This window comes from Cheilinus undulatus, linkage group 11, assembly GCF_018320785.1.
Source record: "Cheilinus undulatus linkage group 11, ASM1832078v1, whole genome shotgun sequence".
Taxonomy (NCBI): Eukaryota; Metazoa; Chordata; class Actinopteri; order Labriformes; family Labridae; genus Cheilinus; species Cheilinus undulatus.
In genome coordinates, this window is record NC_054875.1 from 30939453 (window position 1) to 30957814 (window position 18362).

At 37.7% G+C, this 18362-nt stretch overlaps 2 protein-coding genes across 2 annotated transcripts; both read left to right on the forward strand.

Moving 5' to 3' along the window:
- The first annotated feature begins 1177 nt into the window (after positions 1-1177).
- LOC121517967 (deoxyribonuclease-1-like) lies at positions 1178-5902 on the forward strand. Its single transcript, XM_041800096.1, has 9 exons — positions 1178-1258; positions 1494-1582; positions 1670-1756; positions 1838-1950; positions 2268-2380; positions 3647-3804; positions 3918-4014; positions 4128-4244; positions 5792-5902. Exons 1-9 carry the CDS (start codon positions 1178-1180, stop codon positions 5900-5902), a joined length of 966 nt encoding a protein of 321 aa, XP_041656030.1.
- Positions 5903-6838: 936 nt separating this feature from the next.
- Positions 6839-16955, forward strand: abtb1 (ankyrin repeat and BTB (POZ) domain containing 1). Its single transcript, XM_041800131.1, has 12 exons — positions 6839-7094; positions 9575-9637; positions 9730-9785; positions 9919-10063; positions 10195-10354; positions 10486-10531; positions 13127-13243; positions 13444-13556; positions 13642-13740; positions 13851-14018; positions 15188-15388; positions 15989-16955. The coding sequence occupies exons 1-12, from the start codon at positions 7039-7041 to the stop codon at positions 16193-16195; spliced, it is 1431 nt and encodes a 476-aa protein (XP_041656065.1). The 5' UTR covers positions 6839-7038; the 3' UTR covers positions 16196-16955.
- Positions 16956-18362: the final 1407 nt, after the last annotated feature.

Genomic DNA, 18362 nt, shown 5'->3' on the forward strand with positions numbered 1-18362 from the left:
AATGGCCCCACCATCCTTGAAATTTTCTGTTATGTGGACACCCCAGGCTATAATGTACTACATCATAAATAAAAATCCTTTTTGTAGGTTTGATATAAGTGGTTATTATTCAGGTTAAATATAAAATATGGTTGTCACCGATTAACTGGTAGTATGTTTTATGTTGGGGCTTCATATAAAATGTTCAGGACCCACGCAGCTCTGCACCCCTCTCAGTGTCTCCTGATCCAAGTTAGGGAACCACTGCTATATGATATTCCCACATTCTTTTCAATAATAGAAGCATTTTCCTCGAATTGCTCCACTGTTGTTCAGCATGCTCTTACAGGTTGGTGAACCCCTCCTCATCCTTACACCAGATAGAATCACACTCTTTGGGGTGCTCTTTTTATACTCATGTGTGTAGCTAACTTGTAGCCAGATAGTTCTGACATGTAAAGTTGTTTTCTTTAAAGATTTCATTACTTTTTCATTCTTTTTTTCCACTGTTCTCAACTTTTTTTTAAAGTCATTGCAGGTGCAGCATTTGAAATGGGAATAATATTTTCCTAAAAACAACCTTATTTCCTAGTTTTAGCATATAATGATGCCTTTGTGCTATTAAATAGGTTTCAATGTGTCGTAAATCATCACATTTTGATTTTATCAACATTTTCATTTGTCCCAACTTTTAGGAAATTGTGTATAAATCATTCAGAAAGTTTGCTACATTTTTAAAATTTGAGATAAAATTGCTCGTGAATTACCAAGGTTGAAAAGAAAACTAATTTTTTAAATATGTTCTGATTAGCACCCTTTGACTAAAGTCCCTGAAGGGTTTTTATCTTTTGTTGATAATTATGTCATTAATCATTCAAAGCAACAGCCGGTTAGCATAAATCACTGAGCTGTCGTCTCAATGTCAAACAGTGGCTGCTTTTTTCTCTCCATCTCTCCCTTGAAAGAACAATTGTGCAATCATCACCTTTAAGAAAAGAATCTCATTGAAGTTAGTTTCTTGTACAACCTGTTGTAGGTTTGTTCTTCAGATTCATTAAGACTGTGAGCCAGTGGAGCAGTACCACATCAACTCTTCTTTAAGGTACGTAAAGCTGTAATCGTGTGTGCATGTGTAATGTTCTAAAGCAAATTAAAACACTTTTTCCATATCTTTTAAGTGGCTCCTCTCTTGTCAGACATGAAGATTGCTTCGTTTAATGTTCAGAGGTTTGGACTGACAAAACTCTCTGATCCAGATGTCCTTTCAGCACTGGTTAAGGTAAACAACATCTTAGTAGCACTGTTTGGAAGACTTAACATGGTAAATGATGAATTACTATTAAATGATAAGTTTTGTTTGTGCATAGTTTGTGTTGTTGATGTGATTTTTGGGACTAAGCCAAGTGGGAACATGTAAGTGCCACTGCGAGCTGCAAAAACAGCCCCTCCTTCTCCTCCTCTGTAATTTTTGCTGTCAACAAAATGTCCTTTATTTCCTGAACTTTATTCTTTAGATTGTGTCTCGATATGACATCATAGTGATCCTGGAGGTTGTGGATGTGAGCGGAGATTCTGTTAAACTTTTCCTAAAAGAGCTTAACAGGTGAGTGTATTTTTAATTTCTTGACAAAGTAAACATGAATGATTTCACCTCCCTTTTATATGTGTTTTTATGTTATCACGGTTTAAGTGTGAACACAGGCCATCACTATGCTCTGCAGCTCAGCGCCCGCCTGGGCAGAAACAGATACAAGGAACAGTTTTTGTTTCTGTACAGGTGAGATCAAATCTTATCGCTAGACTTTGATCCTTTTATCTGAAAATAGTTTGACCTTAAAGCTTTTCTTCCCACTGAAAGAGATGATGTGGTGGATCTGGTTGACTGCTACCAGTATGAAGACAATCGGGAGAACAGCATGGATGCTTTTGCAAGGGAGCCATACATTCTCCACTTCAAACCACGAAACACAGGTCGGTCTCTGAAAGGAACATACAGAGAGTTTATGGGTATCAATTGGTCGTTGATTTCTAGTTGCTGTAGACATTAAGACGACGTGATCGCTGTGATGTCTGTGGTATGTCTAAGTCATGTCTGTGTATAGACCTGTTTGTCTTCTTAAGCCGAATGAGTCTGACTTAGAGTGACAATTGATACAAAGGAGCCAGGGGCTGGTTTGTCAAGTTTAGTCAGTCTGTATCTGCTTTGTGTACCTGCAAATGTTTTTCTTTACGTACCCTGATGGGGCCTGTTATCAGAGTTCAGATTTGTACGACTGTTTTGATTGCAGTGCTGAAGGACATAGTGCTAATCCCCGTCCACACCACACCATGGGGCACTGAGAAGGAGCTGGATGAGCTGTACGAGGTCTTCCTGGTGGTCAAAGACAAGTGGAAAACTGATGTGAGTTGAGAAAAATATGTAGCGACAACTAAGTAATTGCTTAAATATACACCAGGTCCAGTCACTGATTAATCAGTATTCCTGCCTACCATTACACCATGAAGACACAAAAACCCTCCAAGCAGCTCAAAGAAAAGGTTGTTGAAAAAGTATAAGTCATGGGATGGTTACAAGGCACTGAACAACCCCAGGAGTTCAGTTAAATCCATCATAAAGAGATGGAAGGGGTTCGGCCCATGTGTATATCTGGATAGATAAGACTAATGAGAGAGGCCACAAAGATACCTTTGACTACTCTGAAGCAGTTAGAAGGAGCTGAAGGAGCTTCAACAGCTCAGATGGGAGCAACTCTGCATAGGCTTTATAGAAGAGTGGCAAAGAGAATGGCAATGTTGAAGAAAACTCATTCAATCTACCCAAAAGGCATGTGGGAGTCTCCATGGCCAGGTGGAAGAAAGTTCTTTGGTCTGATGAGCCCAAAATGGTGCTTTTTGGCCATCAGACAAGACTCTATGTTTGGTGGAAACCATAAACACACCATCCCCACTGTGAAGCACTGATGTGACAGCATCATGCTGTGGGGATGCTTCTCGGTGGCTGGCCCTGGAAGGCTTGTTAAGGTAGAGGTTAAAATGAATAAGGCAAAATATAGGAAAATCCTGGAATGAATTAAAAAACTGCCAAATTGTATTGACCATGACTGAATGGTCATGGTCAATAGTCAACTTTTTGAGTTATGTTGCTAACTAACAAACAAACTAACAAACAAACTAACTAACTAACAAATGAACAAACCCCCCTAATCACATAACCTCCTTTGGTGGAGGTAATAATTGAGGTTTGATCAGATAATAGTATGTAAAATTGCTTCAGTTCACAAGACCTGGCTAGCTTGTTTTTGCTCAAAATGTAATTTAATAACAACCCACACACCAAGATTTTTACAGCAGATTTCACATTAGCCAGTGAGGAACAACAGATGGCCATATGTGGTCCAGTGAAAATAATCTGCTGTTAGAACATAATTCACAAAGTTCATCAGACTGGGGTCTGTAGATTTAATGGGCAAGTACAATTACGCATCATCGGCATAAAATGAAATAACACTATTTTTATGCACAAGGGGAGCATGTATAGGGAATCCAATATTGGCCCTAAGACTGATCCCTGAGGCAACCATACTGTATATCAGAGAAAGCAGAGACAAAGAGGAATCACATCGATGAAACCAATTTTTGCTAAAAGACTGTTTCTAATTCCCTGTAGCACATTATGATCCTGGGAGATTTCAGAGCTGATGGTGCATATGTCACACGAGAAGAGATGAAGCATATCCGTATCCGCAGTGACAAGAATTTCCATTGGCTGATAAGCGATGACATGGACACAACAGCAAAACCATCAAATGAACACACCTACGACCGGCATGTGCTCATTATTTATCTACACTCATATTAGTATAATATCTAAAATCTCTGGCAGTAATGTTTGCTCATGGAATTATAACATAATTGTTCAAATAATTTGTCTGTCACAGAATTGTTGTGTATGGAGACGATATGCTGGCAGCCATTGTGCCAAGCTCAGCCAAACCATTCAATTTTCACAAAGAGTTTGGGATGACTGAGGAAATGGTTAGTTGTCCCTCATGATAACTTAAATGTTTGCATGTTACACCTTTTCAGCTTTTCCCTTGTCTTGTTTTGAAATAACCCTCATTTAGCGTTTGTATCCTCCCTCCCCTTAGGCCCTGAGAGTGAGTGACCACTACCCTGTTGAGGTTGAGTTATGCAGCACTCCTCCTTTCTGGATGACAGAGAGTGAGGAAATATGCGACAGCCCGCTGGCTTCAGTTAACAATGCTGTCACAGGTAAAGCGCTTAACTCTAATTTACTTTCCCCTGCCACTGATAGACATCGATGGAAGAATTTGAGACTACAGCTGACCTACTTGAGCTTGATGTGTTGTACTTCTGACATTTTTCAGGGCAGTGTTGCCTCTTTGAATGACAAAGGTGAAAACAGAGGAATGTTTGGTATTTGGGAGTGTTTCCCTCTTTCAAACCAAAATCACAGCTAGTTTTAACATTTAAAATGCTCCAAATATTGATCTTTCTCCTTTTGTACTTCATAGATACCTTTAATTGACTATAAATTTGTAATTATTGTGACTAAAAACTACCTTTGAGAGTTCCTATTCCTAGGAGACCACAGCCAGAAATAAAATGATTCCACTGACTTTCATTCTGTCCTTAATACAAATATTGCAAATAGCTTAGTGTGAATATCTGAGAAGTTTTTTTTATTTCACTAAATATTTTAATTTAACTACACTGCAAAATGTGAAAATGGATGTATAGTTGGAAAAAAACTAACTCTGAAGTTAGAATTAAAACTGAAACTTTGCTTCATCTAGTAAATGCTAGCTCATGCCACCTGAGCCTTAGCTGAAGCTTATTTATAAAAATAATTTTCAAAAATTATTTCAATCTTCCCATATCTTTTAAATTGACTTTATTAGGGGCGAGCAGATGGCCTAGCAGTCTAAGGCGCGACCCATGTACGTGGGCTGTCGGGTTCAAATCCGCCCTGTGGCTCTTTGCCGCATGTCTCACCCCACCCTCGTCCCATTTCCGACTCTATCCACTGTCCTCCTCTGTCACATAAAGGCACTAAATGCCCCCCAAAAATCTTAAAGAACACTGACTTAATTAATCCATAGAATACATTAAAACTGTGTTGTTAAATACATTAAAATAGGAAGCTAACAAAAGGTTATCAATATTTCCAAATCAAAAAACGTAGAGCACAGCACTCCAACCTTAGTACAGATGTTCCTCAAGGCTCCTCGGCCCACACATATTCATTGTTGAGCATACTTCTTTCCTCTTGGTCACCGTCAGCTCTCTGCATTTGTTAAAAGAAACAAAAAACACCACTGTTGATAGTGTAGGCCACAATTGTGTCCTTTACACAAGAGAACCAAACTTTCCAACAGCTTGCTGTACCCACCTACTGTGCATTAGGTCAATAAAGTCAGTAAACATGTTTTTAATATCCTGTGTGACTGAACACAATGTGATTACTTGTTCAAACTTGTTTGATTGTCTTGAGTGTACTATGAGATAAATACTTGGAAAACCAGATGAGAAAATGACCTTACAGGCCCTCATGGGCTCTGTGCAGAGCTGACAAACATCCTTACCAAAACTCTGTTATAGAAAACTATGCCTTTTAATGAAGGTATTAATGCCATAATATTTTTTCACATGTCAGACATCTGTGATATTTAATGCATCCTGTTATAGATTTTTCCCTTGTGTTGTTATTAAAAGAGAACATATTTAGGTTGAGAATTTTGTTGCACTTAAACTATGTTTGTGTGTTTTTCGATTTGCAGATGGTTTGCAGTCTGATGTGTTGACACTGCAGAAAGAAAACCTTCTGTTGGAGCAAGAAAAACTTCAACTTCAGATCTCTTTATTAAAACACAGGGTTGCCGCACTGCATCCAGAGAAATAACTTGAGGATGTCAAACATTTGTTCTTTTGCTTGGAAGATAAACTTCTGTCAACATTTGTCTTTTTTTGAAAATAGATAAATGCCGCTTTACTACACATGAAGTCTTAAGCTGTTTGATTAGGTATAAGAGGTAAAAATAGTTTGTAAGTTAATGTATTACCTGTATATTCATAAGGTGAGTACTGTATAACCAGTGTGGTGGTTTGACTGAAATGAACAAGTTTTTATTTCTGAAATCTGCAGAAATGTGACAAAATAGCTAAAAAAAAATATATATATATAGAAATTGTTGATATTTTTCTACCATTTAGCCAACATATAAATGCTATAAACTGGTGATAGAACTTTTTATTTTAACACAATTGTACAAACAATGTATGAGTTGAGTAAGGCTGAATGCAGTTTACAATATGAACATGCATTTGGTAAGACAATAGAGGAAAACAAAAAATAATGAATGACTAAAAGGACAACAAAACAAATAAGATGATAAAAGTCAGGGGGATGATATAACATTAAAAAATTAGCTCAAATGAAAACTTTAAATTGGGAACAAGTTTATTGTTCTTATTTTGTTTTTGGCTGAAATAAATAGTTGTTTGTGTACAACTCGTATAACTCAACTGGTGCCAGCAACGTAGAGTATAAACGTAATGACGTATGTTGCGTTCATGTCAGCTCCGAGAACATCGCAGCAGCTTACCATGGCTGCCTGCTGCGCATTTAGATTACCTCTGCTTTGCCAAAGACCCTTTGGCAATAAAGAAAATACTTGAATTTTCCTTAAATGTGATTTTAAAGTACATGTTGCTGTTTACTTGTACAGCTGCGTAGTTTTAAAAATTTAGAAAAAATTGTGGACAGAAACATCTGCGTCGCTGTTGAGTTGACTGTGTGGCCTTATTTCCTCTGACAAGCGAACTATACACTCGTCACGTGATAAGGGGACCCCCTTCGACCAAAACACTGAGCAGTCTATCAGCTTGTAAACAACTGCAGGCAGGTGTGTCAGCAGCCAACTTTCTAAACCGTCGATTTTGCAATTTAAGTAGGACGCTCAACCAAATCATCCCTCACCTGTCCGCCAGACAGGCCGTCTCAATGCATCACAGAGGAGCGACAACACCGCAGAGATCATGGATGTGCACGATCTGTTTATTAGCTGCAGAAAGGGCGACATTTGCAGAGTCAGGTAAGGACGAAGAGGGTTACGCTGTGTTTTCTCTCTCGTCTGTCTGGTAGTGTTGAATCTAATGTCATTCACTGTCCTTACTACATGTTATGCAGTTTTAAAATAGCAACCCTCACTTGTTTTGACTGCTCAACGCTGGTTGCGGTATTGTGAAGTAAACACGGAAGGTGGGGATTGCTAACTTTAGCTTCGATGCCCCATAAGGTTACTATAGCTAACAAAAAATGTTTGCAAGTCCATTACTTAGCTTCGAGAGTTAATGTACAAGATAGTTAACATATTAGCTGTCAAAGTCATACATTTTAAATGATTTAGGCCGATCTAAACGTGTTGATAGCCAGTTTGCCATCTGCTTTCAGCTACAGCCAGAAATGTCTTACTGACAGGTCTGAACAAGTTAACAGTTAGTGTGGCCCTGCAGAGGAAATCATGTGTCCGATCGGTTGAAACATTCAAAGTGGTTCACTATTTAGAAGTCTAAATTTTAACATGGAAACATGCAATGTGTACAGCTCTACTTCTTTTTGACAACATAAGATGGCGCTACACTGTCTTTAGCTTACAGAAATATTGGCAACATTCCAGTACCAAAAGATGCAAATTTCCAAAACCATTGGCAACATGTGAATAATGAAATATTGCCATAGTTTGTTTTTTAGCAAATTGATAGTGTGCATAAGTGAGTCTGTAATTTTGAACGGATTCATTTTTCTCCCTCTCAATTTTCTGTTATTTTTGGAGTTTGTCAAATTTTTGTACAAGATTGTATTGTTTAGAAACATGCATTTAAAAGTTAAAGATATGAATGTATTGAAAATGTTTACAACCCAAAACGGTCTAAGAAATCCTATTGCACTTAAGATAGTCAATACTTGAATATGGTAGTATATTGTATGCACAGCAGTACTTTGATTACAACGTGCAAGTGTATTTTTAAAAGTCTTTGCAGTTTGTGTGGGATTCACTGTGAAGCATCCATGTCTGAGATTTAGTATTGGTTGTAACTTGTTTGACTGGGAGATAATGTAGTCTGGATCAGAGGTGTCAAAAGTATTCACATTCATTACTCAGGTAGAAGTATAGATTCTAGGGTTTAAAAAGACTTTTATTTATAGAAGTTGAAGTATCAACTCAAGCTTTTTACTCAAGTAAAGTATAAAAGTACTGGTTTCAAAACTACTTAAAGTAAAAGTAAAAGTAATGTAAAGGGAAAAAAATTCCATTAAGGACAGAAGCTTAGGCTGCGCCACAGGGGCTAATTCCATTCTACCATTCCATTCTATTCTACCGTTCCATTCCATTATACTTTCCATTCCATTCTATTCTACCGTTCCATTCCATTCCATTCTACCATTCCATTCTATTCTACCATTCCATTCTATTCAATTATACATTCCATTCCATTCTACAATTCCATTCCATTCCTTTGCATTCTACCATTCCATTCTACCATTCCATTGTATTCTACCATTCCGTTCTACCATTCCATTCCATTCTACCATTCCATTCTACCATTCCATTCCATTATAAATCCCATTCCATTGCTTTCCATTCTACCATTCCATTGTATTTCACCATTCCATCCTACCATTCCATTCCATTCTACATTCCATTCCATTGCATTCTACCATTCCATTGTATTCTACCATTCCGTTCTACCATTCCATTCCATTCTACCATTCCATTGTATTCCACCATTCCATTCTACCATTCCATTCCATTATACATTCCATTCCATTGCATTCCATTCTACCATAGTGCACTACCCCACCTCTCCAAAAAACATTTTTCTAAAGGCCATAATGACTATAATGTTATATTAAAATGTTAATGTTGAAAAATTTGGGATGCACCTGTTTCAGCTGTATTTATGCCGATTGAAAATGAACGCATTTTAGCACAATGCAAATACATTCAAGAACCATATACAGTATGTGTACTACCAAAGCCTCACTGGTGCTTGGTTGGGACATTTTGCTCGAGTTCTCTTGAGTCTCTGCCATGGACATCTCCATATTAGGCTACATACATCTGCTATTTCCAGTGTGACATATTTGTGTCATGTCCAAACGAGCAATGGATCGCGTACAAACCAATAGGGTGTCAGAATGGTATTATGTTTATACTTCTCATCCAACCACAATTAAATTCACTATATCCGAATGGCGCGATTCATCTGGATAGTTTTTTGGGTTATTTTATTTGTGTTTTTTTGAACGATGCCAAGCCGGAATGAAAACAACCTGAAATGAAATAGGAGTAATGAGGCTATTTTTAAAATGTAAGGAGTAGAAAGTACAGATAATTGCGTGAAAATGTAAGGAATAGAAGTAAAAAGTCGGCTGAAAAATAATTACTCCAGTAAAGTATAGATACCCAAAATTTCTACTTAAGTAAGGTAACAAAGTATTTGTAGTTTGTTACTTGACACCTCTGGTCTGGATTACTGTAACCTCGTATTTGTTTATGTTCTTTCCAAGATACCTTGTTGAACAGAGGGATGTGGACCTCAATGTAAGAGATAAATGGGACAGCACGCCTTTGTAAGTACGATTTAGTGAAGTGTTCCCAATCCTAAGGCTAACACAACATTATAATGCTAACAACCTAAAATATGTCTGTACCTGTTGAGCAGGTATTACGCCTGTCTCTGCGGCCATGAGGAGCTGGTCCAGTACCTGTTGGCTAGTGGTAAGGCTGCACGTTAAATACAGTGATAATGCTGCTTTTCTGCAAAAAATCTAGTATTTTGGCATTACATTCAGCATAACAATCATAGTGAAGTGCTCTTTAGTTAAACCACAGTCTTTATTCTTTCTTCAAGGTGCCAAGTGTGAAGCCAACACATTTGATGGCGAGCGCTGCATGTACGGCTCTCTGAATGACTCTGTCAGACGTCTGATCAAAGACTATAAATGTGTCAGCGTCCGTGCCATGCAGAGGGGGGATTTCAACTACTTTCTGCACACGTAAGGGCCAGTTGGCTGTGCATTTCACTTTTGCTGTTTTAGGAGTATGCAAGGGAGGGGGAGCAAATTAAAGCCCACAGTTTGGACGTAAAACACCATACACATGTAATCTGAACCTGAATGTGTTTTAGGTTACTGGAGCAGGGTCAACACAGCGATGTCAAGTTTCTGGTACATGGACAGATATTTACGGCCCACCGATGTGTCCTCAGCGCCCGCTCAGAGTACTTCACTGATATGTTTGAGACCAAGTGGAAAGAGAAGAACTTGATCACCCTAAAACACCCTCTGGTAGATGAATACAGTCTGGAAGATTAGTTATGCTCTGTTGTGTGTGTCTAACTTTAAAGGTATTTTATTGTATAAAAATTCAGCCATATTTGGATTTTATGTATCAGCACTGATAAATGTTTTGATTTCAGATCAACCCTGCAGCCTTTGGAGCCATCCTGCAGTATTTCTATACAGGTGAGTGTAATAGAGCTTTAAATGTGTTCTTGCTTTAATGCTGGGTACAATGACAAGATTTTTCTTATAGCCAGTCTTTAATGTAGCAATAACACACACACAAATAGGATTCATTGGAAACCTTAAGAATAAGTAATGTGTTTTCCTGGGAAGTACATATCGTGGGACTTTTTCCAATTAATTCATAAAGAACTGGATTGTAGGTTATCAACCAGAAAGCTTGGGGGAAAATATGATATTTCATTTGATTATATTTACCTTGTGTTTTCATTTTAATACCATTTTCTAAGGATGACATGATGAATGATATAAAACAGTTTAAATGCAGCTCTTCTCTCTAAGCTCTAACTTCAATTTGCAACAAAGAAGTTATTTTTAGTTCAATCAGCTCTGTCTGAACAGTTCTTAGATAACCTGATTCTTCACTACCTGCCACGCCAACAATTTGAAAATGTCAGGATCATCTTTATGATCTTTGTAATTTCCAGTTTGGTATTGTATTCTGTCATGGCAGCAGCTGCTCTTTGAATCTGTGGAATATTAATTTGGCGAGACAGTTTTCACCTTGACAGGAAATCTCATGGCCTTTCAGTCTCGTGAGATCTCGTGGCAAAAGATCTCATTTTACCCTTACTGGCTGCAGACCGCTGCTCTTAGATCCCCTCTGCTGCAGAGCAATACCTTGAGACATCACTTCCATCAGGACGGGAATGATGTCATTTGGTGGTATAATGTATTTGCTGTTTTAGAAGTAGTTGCATAATTGTTTTTTGCAGGTTACTTTAGTTACATTTGGTGTAACATCTGAGGTGCGACTGTCGCTCAGTAGGTAGAATCGGTTGTCTTGCAATCGGAAGGCCGTGAGTGCAATCCCCAGCTTCTGTAGTCACATGTGGTTGTGTCCTTGGGCAAGACGCTTAACCCCAATATGCTCCAAATGTGGTGATCAGATTTTATTTTTTAAGTTTTGGCATGTGTTTTCTTCCCAACATTGGTGGTGTCTGACAGCGATGGTTTGCAGAGGCAGGTGTCTGAGAGCAACAGTCTTGATTTAAATCACTTATTACAGACTGTTTCACATTTAGTGAAACATAGAGTAGCACCCAAACCCAACAGCTCCACTAAAACATGCAGTACCACTAAATAGGCCCAGTTTTATACACCATGCATACTGACACTGCAGTGTCTTCTTCAGTTTACTTCTGTAGGTGTCATGCCAGGCCCCCTTAATTTACTAATCATTTGGGCTAAATCCATTCAGGCCTGGGCCACCGACTTTTATCTGATCTGTAGAATTACAGCTTATACAAGGGCTATGAAACTAACATACATCTTAGGAATAAACCTATTATAGCTGACATTATTACATAAAAAGATTGCTTCTGCAGCCCTGATGCTAATGCTAAAAATATCAGGCTGTTCATCGCAACTTCCTTTAGGTGTCAGCATCCAGCCAACGTACCATGATACAGCCCTGTCCATCTGTGAGACGATGTCTTCCCTCTTAACTTAAAACCCTAACTAACAAGGCTTTAGTAATTTTAACTTAAAATCAGCTGTGGAGGACATTTTTTTCTGTATTCTGTAGCTTTTCCAGTGTTCTGCAGGAAGCGGGGTGTGGAGCCTGTTTTTATGTCAGTCTTAGATTATGGGGACATTTTCTATAGGCATGCACCATCAACATCCCTAAAAAGACGACTCCATTTACCACTGCACTAAAACTTATCACTGGTGATCCATAGTGTGTCCATAGGACACACGCCATTGTATCTTATATGGAAAAGTTGACGTTTTCACTTCAGATGAGGCGTGATTTTCACTGGCATCTGTTTTATTTTGTCTTCTTCTTCTTTTTTTTCTTTTTCTTTTTTAGAAATATCACCATTTTATCTCACAGATCTTCTCCAATTCTCAGTTAGCAGTTACACACTCATCAAAACAGATGCATTTACAGGTTCAACAAGTGAGATGAGAAGTAGGAAAGATCACTTTTTCATTTTAGACATTTTAGAAATTTGACTTTGAACCTCCAACCTTGTATTTGTAATTGTTGTATGTAATTGTTGTATGTAATTGTTTTATGTAATTGCGCCTTTTTTCATTCATTTTAATCTTTGCCCTCTTTAATATTCCAGTCAATTTTTGCTCTTTTTTTTCCTAACTGCATTTTGCTCTGTCTTAATTATTCAGACCTTTTGCTCTTGCTCAATATATGTTGAGGTTGGTTGTTTTAATTCCCCTTTATCAATCTCTCTTCTGTTTATAACTACTTTGTATTCTTTGAGTCTCTTTTATAATTGATTCGACATTGTTGTGAATGAGGGATGCCCTCTCAAGGAATTTTCGATGATTAAAAGAGGTTGACTGATTGCTTACACCAAGCAAATACTGAGGGAAAGCACTGATGCTAAATTTTGTGGTATGTGAAACCAAGTGTGCAGAAAAGTCTGATTAAAATCAATAATATGTCAAATTTCATATGCAGGGATTATACGAACATCTGTGCTGCATAAATGCTAGTAAACAGTAAAAAAATGTTTAAAGCTGTGACTGAAGAGGTCCCTTTATTCAGCATATAAATATGAATTGTTACAGGTCGAGCGGATATTGACATAAGCCTTGTGGAGGACTGTAGACGACTTGCTAAACAATGCAAAATGACAGATCTCATTGAGGAGCTGGAGAATAAATGCAAACAAGTGTATGAATTTGGTAAGTTTACAGTAACATTGCACATGAACAAATGTCAGCAGAGTAATGCACAACTTTTCAAAAAGAATCAATATCACATTTTGTCTGTTATGTCTCATTAAACTACTGATTTTCTGAGTCGGCTCTAGTTAAAAAGTATCACATATGTCGTGAAATATGTTGCTATTTTGTATATTTTCTTTTTTGTTCCTACACTAAAGTGTCAAACAAACCAGGAGTCTGTGTAAAGGTTCTCAGTCTGGACCCTCAAAGCTGCCAGCTTCAAGAGGAGATGGCTCAATTAGCAGACTGTGCAATTCCCACTGAACTGAGGGTAAAGATGTAAAACATTTAAATGCTTCTGCCTCAGATTTAAAGACACTTTTATAATATTGACTCTTTCTGTTCATTCTCCACAGGTTGGATTTGGTGAACTTCCTTTTAACAGAGTTGACAACTTCCCAACTTATCCCGACATCTGCTTCAAAGTGGAGACTTTCAATTTTCTGTGTCATAAGGTACAGGTCACACAGCATTCCAGCACAGACCCCCCTGAGTCTGCACAAATCATCTCACTCAAACAAAGATTGCAATTTCATTCATTTTTTCCCCTACTGTGTGTCTTCAGGCGTTTTTCTGTGGACGTAGTGATTACTTTAAAGCCTTACTGGAGGACCACTTCAGTGAGGGGGAACAGCTGCAGTCCCAGCCCAGCACCCCAGTGATTACTCTACACGATATTTCCCATGAGATTTTCATCCATGTCATGTATTACATCTACACAGATGACACAGAGGTTAGTGAACAATATCTGTGTTAATGTTGTTTGTGTAAATTTCTAAACTAGGTTGCATAGTTGACATTCAGGTAAAATAAGTACTGCTTTCTAGTCAGACTGCCACCCATTAAAAGAATTTACAGTCTAGTTTATGACTGACAAACTGGTTTCTTACTTGTAGCCGTAAGAAAGATGAAAACATGTGAAGTAGTGGAGGTTTTTTTTATGCTGTTTAACATTTTTTCTTAAACAGATTTCAAAATTATTTAAAAGTAACGCTCACACTCTAAACTATTTCTGAAGCAGTTTTCACATATTCACTTTTGAAAATGTAAGGCAGGCTACTACTGAAATGATTTTATATTAGTGGTTCACATATGCACCTCAAATTAGACTTTAGGGGCGGGAAGACATGACGTAAAAAGTACGACAAAGAAATGACAGACAAAGCAATGGGGCCACTTTAATGGCAGGCTTTGTCTTAATATCAATGCAGCATGTGGTTCAGCCAAAGAGTGGAGAACATATTTGCAAACATGAAACACTACAAGGGGTTTAATTATATGCACATAAATCGCAGCAGCCACCCCCAGTAGCGAGACATAAACGTCATCACACCTTTCCAGTTACCTGTGGCTACATTTTTTGAATAATTCCTGCTGTGTTCACAGCTCACCCCAACTTCTCACAGAAAATTTTACAATAGGGCTGGCAGTAAAAATTCCAGGTAAAGCTGGGGTTAAAAGTTTGTTTTTTTTGCATTTACATAAACCCTTAACAGCTGAAAATTAACAATATTTTGGAAAAGCAAACTGGAAAAAACAGCTTTTTTTACATAGAAGTTTCCAATCATCTTAAAAAAAAAAAGATTTCTAGTTACTTTCGGCTCCTTTTTTCTAGGCAGCTCAACTGGCGTGATGCAGTTCTGAACTCACATTAATTTTGCATCAGTGATGATGATATATAGAACATTTAAACCATACATTCAGATGGGACCTTTTTAGGATGTTTTGAGTTCAACACAAGATTTTGAATGCAAACAAACAAATGTACTGAAGCAAGAGAGAAAGAAAAGATGCATTTGTACCAGAAATGTGTGCATGCCTGTTCCATTGACAGCACTATCGAACATCCTTAACAAAGCAAATGTTGCTTGAAAGTTTATTTGAATATGTTTTTTTGTGCAGCTGACAGCAGAGAATGTGTTTGACGTGCTGTGCGTGGCTGACATGTACCTGCTGCCTGGGCTGAAGCGTCTTTGTGGGAAGACTCTCGCTAAGACTATATGTGAGGACAACGTTTTATACATGTGGAAGATGGCGAAGCTTTTCCGTCTTTCTCGGCTAGAGGATCAGTGCACTGAGTTCATGGCCAAGATCATTGATAGGGTGGGTTTCTTTACACTGGATTTACACTGCTTTGATGATGCGGGAGTGTGCTATAGCACAGCTGAGGGCTTAAAGTCCCTGTAAAGTGATGAAAAATATGTGTTTTAGGTTTGTTGTATGACAGACCACTGTGTTATGAACCACCAGATAGAATTTCAGTGATGGAAAACATGTCTAAGTTTATAAAACTATGACTTCCAAGTCATGAAAAAATTCCCCATCACAACTGGTAATGTGATATTTGCCATGCTCAAATAAAACCAAGCCAGGAAAGAGGTGAAAAACTCTCTTATGGTCTAAATAAAAAATTCAGTCACACGTAGATCTCAGTCTTTTCACATGTCCAGAGCATCCTTATTCCAACATATCAAGTGTATTTAGACAAAAAGTTTGGATTTCACTTTACAGGGACTTTAAGTCCACTCAACATTTTCAGTTCATGCTTCGTTATTGTATATGATCAATTATTGATGTTAAAACTGTTGACCGTTTTGTTTCATCTTGTGTCTGCACCCAGTCTAGGTGGCTTTGTGGGATGTTTTGGTCAGCTGTAGTTAATTCTAATTGACTCCTGTGTACCTGTCTCTCCATCTATCACAGCTGGTGGAGCAGCCTGAGTTTGCAGAGATGGTCAAAGAGGATGCAGCGTCACTGGAGGAGCGCCACGAGACCGACTCTGTCCCCCTGGTAGATGAGATTCGCTACCACATTGCCAGCAATGTGCAGACGTACAGCGCGATTGAGGAGGCCAATCAGAAACTGGATGCCTTGGAGGAGCTGCTTTGCAGCATTAATATTGACTGCTGAAGAGTCAGCAGGTTTTGGTTTGTTACTGCCTCAGAGTTTGAGGTTATTAAAATGGATGCTTAACATATTGTGAGATTGGGGTAAACAATTGTCTATATGTTTGTTGGTTTTATTTTTGTTGCAGTTAATTGTACTGAATATGTATTTTCAGTTTATGTTGAGGTGTTAATGGAGGTGGTTGAGAAAAACTTTTTATGCTGGCTGGTAAAAGCGAGACATATGTGATTTTTTTTTGTGTGTGTGTGTAAATTATATACGTTAAGTGGTTTTCAACAGCATACCTTAGAACTTCACATGCATGAATTTATTTTAGGCATTATTTTATTGTAATTCTACAATAGATTATAATTGTATATTTAGCTCTTTTAAAAGGTAGCTACCCCAACCAAGTTAAATGATGAGCACTCACAGGAAACTGAATTGAATTTTAATGTAATGCTTAATAATGGCAAACGATCACATTTAGCACTCACACCTACTCCTTAATGATTTACAAAGTATATGTACAAGTGCAAAGTATATGTTGACCTCAAAAGTACTTTGTGACCTAACTCCTTATTTAAAGTGACATAAATATACACAAATGACAGAAAGTGTGTAGCTTCTGATTTAGGTTTTTGATGGGATATACTTTATTTCTGTGTCTGACATTTAACATTCCTTCATAGCTCATCCTATGATCCAGTACACCCTGAAACAAGTATGAGCAAATCTGTCTTGTCCATTGTGTGCAAAAGAAAATAAAACTGTTGAAAAAATATTCACATGAACTGTCCAAACTGCACAAGAAAATTAGTTAAATTTGCCCATAATAATTAATGTTCTTACAATTGAATATTTTATTGCAGAGTAGTCATGTATTTCCCAACATATTTCTGGAATGCCTAAAGTCTTTTTCATCTACTGTGTAGTAAACGGAAAACATTTCTGACATTCCAGACATACTTGTACATTTCCTCAGAGGATGAGCCCCTGAAAACTTTAAGTTGACTTTTCATTTGCCGCCATCGTGTGGTCAACATTTACCCCATATTTTTTTTTCCTGTACTCACCTTTAATATGAAGAAGCCTAGTAAAAAATGCATTGAGAAGTTTCACAAAAGGCAAGATATCACAGATGTCCAATTTGCAGAGGACCAAAAACTAACATTCAGTTTATTTGGCTCACATCGCAATATACATTATTATTGTGATGTGAGCCAAATAAAATGAACTTTGTGTACTTTTCCCAAATCTGTTGACTACACAGTAGCATGTAGAGAGAAAATTAGTCCACATCGCATCCCAAAAACAGCAGTTTCACACAGCAAAAACTGAAGTGTTGATATCTCAAGGTTAAACATTTCAGAGATGATTTTAACCTCCCAATTGTCATTTTAATTCCATTCTCTGTGAAAATGGTCCTCAGTGTTGGGAGTTATTTGACAGTATTAATCCTCCTGTGTTAGTTCAAGAGTCCATTGATCGGAGCTTTGCAAACTGCCATTTCAAATCTGGGGGGGGATATAAGTGTTTTGATGTGTTTAGTTGTACTTGGGTGTTGCCTGTTGTAGTGATCCATGCTGGGGTTCTTTTTGTCATGTTTTTGGTGAGAAGTGTTTTTAGGTGAGACCCATGCACCATGAGTGAGGTTTATGGACTTTAGGCGCTCCTAAAGGATGCATAAATGCATATTCTTCATTAGTATGAATTGCTTTGCTATGAGAGGGACACTGCTTTGTTCTTTTTTCTTATTTTCAAGAGTTATTGTGGCTCTGTCATACTGCAAGATATTTAACACTTTTGAAAGAGTAGTTTAACTATTGTGTGGACCAATATAGACACTTTTAAAGTGTTACATTTAACTCTATATGTTTAAGTAGCACGGTTAATTTTGCCATGTATTTTCCTTTATTATGGAGGTGTGCCTTTACTTGAACATCCTGGTTAGAGATTTATTCTCTTGTTGTTCTTGCCACTGAGGAAAGATAAATTTTAATGTAGGCTACAACTCCTCAGTAGCTACTCAGTACCTAAAGTAAACTTTAAATTAAATACTTTTTACTTGAGCAGAGCTGCCCTAACCTTCAAAATGGTTCAGTATAACATTTCACACGTCTAATGTCATACCACTATTAGCATGTTCTTTAAACAATGTCAGCTGAGCACAGCTTGGTCTAACTACAGC

What these genes read in the sequence shown, in the direction of transcription:
- LOC121517967 (XM_041800096.1), top strand. Translation starts at nt 1,178, where the DNA reads ATGAAGATTGCTTCGTTTAATGTTCAGAGGTTTGGACTGACAAAACTC. An exon ending in TTCCTAAAAGAGCTTAACAG is followed by an intron (nt 1,583 to 1,669) that starts GTGAGTGTATTT and finishes TCACGGTTTAAG; the next exon opens with TGTGAACACAGGCCATCACT. An exon ending in AAGACAAGTGGAAAACTGAT is followed by an intron (nt 2,381 to 3,646) that starts GTGAGTTGAGAA and finishes AATTCCCTGTAG; the next exon opens with CACATTATGATCCTGGGAGA.
- abtb1 (XM_041800131.1), top strand. Translation starts at nt 7,039, where the DNA reads ATGGATGTGCACGATCTGTTTATTAGCTGCAGAAAGGGCGACATTTGC. An exon ending in TCACCCTAAAACACCCTCTG is followed by an intron (nt 10,355 to 10,485) that starts GTAGATGAATAC and finishes TTTTGATTTCAG; the next exon opens with ATCAACCCTGCAGCCTTTGG. An exon ending in TGGCCAAGATCATTGATAGG is followed by an intron (nt 15,389 to 15,988) that starts GTGGGTTTCTTT and finishes CATCTATCACAG; the next exon opens with CTGGTGGAGCAGCCTGAGTT.